This window comes from Nanorana parkeri, unplaced genomic scaffold, assembly GCF_000935625.1.
Source record: "Nanorana parkeri isolate BGI_ZX_2015 unplaced genomic scaffold, ASM93562v1 scaffold764, whole genome shotgun sequence".
NCBI lineage: Eukaryota > Metazoa > Chordata > Amphibia > Anura > Dicroglossidae > Nanorana > Nanorana parkeri.
The window spans coordinates 507,007-513,949 of NW_017307032.1; the positions used below are offsets into that span (position 1 = coordinate 507,007).

At 43.3% G+C, this 6,943-nt stretch overlaps 1 protein-coding gene across 1 annotated transcript in view; it reads left to right on the forward strand.

Moving 5' to 3' along the window:
- Window positions 1-610: 610 nt before the first annotated feature.
- Window positions 611-6,943, forward strand: part of EGFLAM (EGF like, fibronectin type III and laminin G domains) — a 117,622-nt gene continuing 111,289 nt past the window's right edge. Inside the window, exon 1 of the mRNA XM_018564600.1 lies at window positions 611-811. Within this exon, the coding sequence (XP_018420102.1) occupies window positions 709-811 (103 nt within the window). The 5' untranslated portion in view covers window positions 611-708. The remainder of the gene's footprint in view (window positions 812-6,943) is intronic.

The following is a 6,943-nucleotide window of genomic DNA, read 5'->3' on the forward strand; positions in this document are numbered from 1 at the left end:
CCATTTGAGTTTTCTATCCCCGCAAATTCTAGGCAATCAAAGCTTTTTGCGGACATGAAATGCTCCTGTTGGACGGAGTGCCTGGCAGTGTAGAGGGATCCTTCCCGATCAATGGTCTCCATGGGAGAGGTGACATTCTCCGAGCGGTCCCCTGCCACTCAGCTGCCTCTCGTCCATCCTCCGTGTCTCCTAATCTCTCCGTGTTGTTTATTAGTCTGAGTGGCTGGAGCAATCTCAGAGCTCCATCTGGGAGATTAATGCGGGTTATCTTCTTAACTCCACACAGCCCAGCCTCGACTGTCCATTCTTCTGCTGGAAGTGCAGACCAGGGAAGGGTCACCATCAGAAGTTCAGGAGATGCTGAGAAGTGGTGGGAGGGGGGCAGCTGGTGAATTTGGGATGTAGTCTGGAGTGGGTGGGAGGAAATGGGTGTTCTCTGAAGAGACACACGTTGTAAATTGCTTTCTTGTGCTGTTTGTAGGATGTAATCGGACTGGGAGCCCCTCCTAGGCTGCCTCAACCACCCCCCTCCTCCCACATGTGCTAAATCTACTGGGTTCCTGACCATCCCTTCCCACCACTGCTGTCTGGATCCTGTCCGTGTCACAGACTGGGGGTCCTCAAGATTCTTTTCAGGGTTCTACTTTGTGTCACAATAGCTTTTTCTTTTTTATATTTCCCAACCCCTCCTTTAAATCTGCTTTCCAGATGGATCTGCTAGGAAAGCCCACCTGGATGTGTTCACTGCTGCTGAGTCTTTGCATTGGATTTACTTTCTGCTCCAAAAAGGCTGCTACCCCTAGGAGACAAGGTAATGATGGCTACTACTTCACTTTGATGTCATGATCTTGAGTGCCTCATTAACACTTTGCTAGACTGCTGATGCTGAACTGTGTGACATGAGTAGGAGAGAAGTTGCAGGGAAGTGTGTCTAGGGTTTGTTACTCAGCTCAGGGAATCTGGGCTTAATCAAGGGCTCCTGGGCTAGCTTTGAATTTTAAGCACAGATTGAAACAAAACAAAGAAATATTTCTGGTGCCATTAGGAAAAGTCTTTGTCTGGAAATGTGCCCTGTGAGCATTTTATGTGTGCAGCCTCATGCAATCAAGTTTCCTGGGGAGGACTGTTTGATCAAGGATTGTTACTTTGTTACATCCTGTTCTTTTAATAGTTTTATAATATAGTTGTGTGTGTTTATTATATACAATCATCTTTTTTATCTAAACCCTAAAGGGCTCATTCACATGGACGACTATACAAAACACTTGTAATGGTACACATAACAGACCTAAAAGTAGCAATAAGGAGAAGTTCATTCTTAGGGGTCATTCCTATGCACGCAAATACAAATATATGGGCATAGGGCATAGAATATGCCTGTATTTCTGGCACCCGGGAGCCCCAGCTGTTGCGTTTTTGTGTCCCTAGGATTGTGTGGACAAAATACGCTGTAAGTGGGTGTACGTGTGTATGCGCAGGCAGCGGCGTTCACACGTGTATGGGCGTAAGTTATGCATTTACACGTGCTCACCCACGTACAGCGTATTGTGCCCATACAACCCATTGCAACATATGAGACTCCTGGGTGCCATAAATACATGCTTGTTGTAAGCTGTATGCCCATACATCTGTATTGCGTGCATGGGAATGAGCCCTAACAGTGAACTTCTCTTTTGCTACCTTTTGGTCTATTATCTGTACCATATTTGTTCAAAAAGTACAGAAAAGTACAGTTGGTCCTGCCAGTAAAACTAGTGAGCTGATAACTTTTCTGTGCTTTTCTCCGCTGCTGAGTGTTATCAGTTAGCTATCCTTATGGACTACAGAACACCTCCCACCTATGTTATGACGAAGAGGAGAGGGGGAGGACTTTTATATTCCTCCACTAAGGTGACCACAATGACTTTCCAATGATACAGTGCAGTGGGTGAGTGTTGTCACCCTAGGACAAGAAGTGTGTTACTGGCAGGATCACCCGGTGAAAGGCATAGGGTAAGAGTCTAATGCAGCCATCGCATCAAAGGACTGGTAAGCTGCTGTATATTACTGTTCCTGGGTTACGTTCTTTCTTTTTATACTTCATTCACAAATCTGCATTTCTTGATCAGACATGATGATAATAATTATTAATACTGCTAATAATAATGCTGATAATTATACATCCATATTCTATAAATCCCCATCATATATTATGAATGAGTTCTGTAGCAGAAACCTATTCTGCAGCACTGTACAAAGCAAGCATAACTGCAAACTCTTACATGCTGATCTCTAACAGTCTCTTGATGGTTTTATAGTTCTTACAAAAACATAAAATAGAAAAAAAACAACAAAAAATAATAAATACAATCTAGAAAAGTCAACATCAGCAAATACCGACAGTTGTTTCATAATATTAATACTCATACAAATGTCCAACTATCCAACTATTATGTTTCAAGGTTGGGTCTTATTTCTCAATGGTTTTGACATCTTTGCTATTCAGATATACATCTGCACAACACATTGTATTCATAATAATACTATTTAGTAGTATGAAAGTTGGAGCCGCCCCCTCTGCATGTTGGGGACCTTCCCATTTGGGACTTCTGCTGATCAGCTGTTGTGGTTGGAAGTTGTGAGTCTACCAAAACATGGAACTTCTAGACTTCAGCAGATCCTCCACAACTGATGCCTGAGGCCACCCGGAAATGCTCTAGAAGTGAGTTTCCGATGGTGATCTGTGTACAACTGAAGAGACTCAAACAGCCCTCTAAATCTTGGTAGCCACAGAGCTGTTTGGAGCTCCGTGTGCTCAAATATCTGAGTAGTAGATCAAGTGGGGAGATGTTGGCAGACTTTACATTTTTCAAGACTGGGAAAACCTCTTTCCAATACTCTTCCATTGAAGGAAGTGACCGTTAAGCGTCATGCAAATATTCATTTGAACATTTTGTAGTGATATGCCCCTATACTAGTGAACATCATTTGCCCATTTGCTGACCTGGAACAAATCCGTAGATAAGTTCTATATGTGAGAATAGCTGAAGCAAAGTCTTTTTTTTTTTTTTTTTCATTTTGTATAGAGTAAAAAATGGTTAAAAAAAAAACCCTGTCAAGTTTTTTTGTTATCTGTGTCCCACAGGAGAGAGATTTCCATTAACTTCCCATCCTGTAGATCAGGGGTGCCCTTTAGGTAGATCGTGATCTACCAGTAGCTCTCAAAGCTGATGCTGGTAGATCACAAAGGGTGTGAATGGCGGCCCCTTTATTCCATTTTGGTATATTTATTTAGCTGTGCACACATGATTACCTATTAGCCTGAGTCTGCGGAGCCAAGCTCCCTGACACCTTTCTGGTGGATTCTGGTGGTTGAAGTGCTATGTATTACATCAAAGAATATTAGTTTACACAGCCTGTTGCAAAATACAGCAAGGTGATCCAGGAGAGAGAGAGCGGGGGGAGAGAGAGAGAGGAGAGACAGCCAGGAAAGAGAGAGAGGAGAGACAGCCAGGAAAGAGAGAGCAAGGAGAGACAGCCAAGAGATCGAAGAGAGACAGCCAGGAGAAAAAACAAGGAATGACAGCCAGGTGAGAGAGAGCGAGGAAAGACAGTCAGGAAGATGAGCAAGGAGAGACAGCCAGGAGAGTGAGGAGAGACAGCCAGTAGAGCAAGGAGAGAGAGCCAGGAGAGAGAGAGAGAGAGCGAGGTAGGTTATTGTTTTCGTTGGTAGATCTCATGTAGCTTGTCCTTTGAAAAGTAGATCTTAACACAATACATTGTGGGCACCCCTGCTGTAGATACACCATGAAGTGAGAGTAAATCTCTCCATAGAGAGAGAAATCCCTCCTTTAAAAGGACATTTACCCATATCTTTAAAATAACAACAAAGATACCTTTGGAAATGTTTAGTAATGACAATCTACAAACACATACTTCTAGAGAATTGCCGGCTTTGTATTCTTTGCATGCCTGATTTCTCTTTTCTTCCGCAGTCTTCTGACAGTGGCCTTGTTTATTAAGGGCAGATTACTAGCTCTCCTTTTACTTCCTGGATTTCTGGCACATGTGACAAGGACATGTGACCATGCACATCATCTCAGGGGAGGAAAATACATTTCCCTGAGATCTCGTGAGATTTCAGATGAGATTTCCCAGCAATGCTCTACTGATGACAAGGCAATCCCAGTGTGCATTGCTTTGGGAAACTAAACTCATTTTGCCCTTTCAAAGCAGGAAGTGAATGCTCTGCAAGTGTAAGTATTTCACAATCACAGCATTTTACACCTGACATTTCTATGATATTATTAATCATCATACACAGAGGGATGCATTGGTAGAATTAGATTTTTGAGTGTGAAGGTCCGCTTTAGGTTGGCCATGCACGGTTAGAATTTTAGCCGATTCACAGGAAATTTGGAGCTGTCTCCTAAAAAAAAAAAAATCCTGCTGGCACCAGAATTCCAAATTAATTTGCCCAGCCATCCTTTAGATAAACTTTTATTTACACTTTCTTTGTTCTAGATCAGTGATTCAGAGACAGTAGAACCAAAACCAGACGCAGCCAGGCAGCTGACATTTTCACAAAGTCAGCAATGGCAGCCTATGTGTTACTGTTATGACAAGTGTCCTCCAAGGTTCATTTTCACCATCGGTGTTGTCATGTGTTTCCAGAACACTCCAGTGTGAGAAAATACAAGGTTTCCATTAAGACTCACTTGTGGTTGAGCTAAATTCCCTTTAATAGGATCCTTCAAAAAGTCAACAGAACACACATGACAAGCCTGGTCATACACTGTAAGATTTTGTTCTTGTTCACTCGATTTTCTCCATCCAAGCTAAATAGCACAGGTAGAGGAATTTCTTCTGCCACCTATTGTATTCTGACAGCCGGCGCCTACAGGAGGCACTCTACAGTAATCCCTCACCCCCACCCAGCAGTGACTTAAGTAAGGTATAGACTGTTATATTTTCTTTATTCAATATGCAGGCTGAACAAAGAAAATATAACAGCGGATTACATTGTATTGCCTGTGGCCGCTGATTGCTTTAAGAGCCATTTGGGCAAAGGTTAACCAACATGTTCCTTCTGCAAAAGTAAATTTAATGATCAACGTCTGCCCATGCAATAGGGTCGCCAACGGAGCTAATTTTGGCTGATTCATGCTGAATCGCCGAAAATTCACTTCCTGTGCACGAGGTTTAGTGATTGCATCCTTCATACATATTAACTACTTCCTGCGGGTGGCCGTACATATACGGCTGGCCTCTGAAGTGGTTATACCGAAAACACAGCTGCCGCAGCCGTGTTCTTGGTGCCGTTGTAAACAGCAGGTGATTGCTGTTTAAATACAAGCGATCCGGCATCTATACAGCTGCCTGATCGCTTGTACCGATCGGCGCAGTGTGCTGGCTACCCCAGGCTCCGCTGTCCCCTGTGCGGGCCCAAGACCAACACGGCAGGTCTTCCTGCATCGATCAGAGAGAGATCAGCAGGCTTCTAGCTGCTGATCTCCTTCGATCACTGGACCCGGAAGTGATGTGTATTACATCACTTCCTGTGTCACTGTTTACATTATCTGGCTCTTAGTGACATTAGGGGTCTTTAAAAAGTGTTTACAAAAATTAAAGTAACACGAAAAAATTGTAAAAATGCAAAATATTTTATTTAAAGTCCTCCCACCTGAGGCCGGGGGGTTGTTGCTGGTGGTGCATACTCCGGGTGGGGTGGGAAAATTGCCGGGGGCGCATTTGGACCTCTGCATCATCTCTATGCCCAGCTCTGGACGGCGTCCCGCCTAGTGACATCACTGGTTGCCAGGAACTGGGCAGAGGGCTTGCCAGAGCGTCCCATGTTGCTAAGAGCTTGGTGTGGAGATGTATATGGCCCTTAAACATCTCCTCACCCAGCTCTTAGCAACCTAGGACGCTCAGGCCAGAAAGGGGGCAGCAGGCACACAGCAAACATTGTACAGCAGATCGGCCATGCCACTTTGCCTGCTGCCCTCCACGTGACCCAAAGAGATGCTGCTTGAGGCAACAGCCCTGGTGACAATGAATAGCTAATTATGTTTTTCTCAGTCTCCTAAGAATTTCAGATCATAATTGGATGTTATCAGCAGACAGGTCCATACACTATTGTCATTTGATGATACATATACAGCAGTACAGTCTGCTACATTTAAATTATATACTCCGATCTTATCTGTGTACAAAGTCAGCCATCGAAAAACAGTCTTTCTTGCGCTTGTATTGTATTGTCTTAGTGGCTCATTCCTCCATTTTTTATATTAGGTCTGTTATAGCAGCAAATGTTTGCCAAGTTACCCCCCGGGGTGTGCGGTTTCATTTCATATACATTTCAGTTCATTTATTTTTAGTTTTCATGTGTCTGGATTGCATTGTTTGCTGTGCTCAGCACTCCACCAAAGCAACAGAGGACGCGGCTATGCACAACAGGAGGGTGATTATTGCTTCTTCCAATTGGAGCAGCTGAAGAAATGTTTTTATTTTGCTAATTTAAATACTTTTCTTCAATGTTGTATGACAGGTTACTTCAAAGCTTTATAGGGAGCACTGATCAATCTGCGTCAGTCCCTGTCCCTAATGTACAGTCTATTGTCCCACCATGTCGTGTACCGTTTTTGGGTGGAAATCAGAGTGTGTTTGGATTTTGGGAGGAAGTCCATGAAAACATTGGGAGAACATACATACTACATGAAGATTTTTAGTCTTCAGCCAGTGTGCTGGCCCCTGCCGCTGTGTGTGTGGTATTCCTTACTACACATGATTAATTACAATGCTATCTCTACACTTCCCAGCAGTACAACACAACCACATGTAAACATGCCAGTGACTGAGCTCTAAAACAGGCTTAAAGGGAAACTAGAATTGTGCTGGGTCACTTTTTATTTATTTGTAAATACCTTTGTACGCCAATATTTTATTTTTAGGGTTTGTTCAG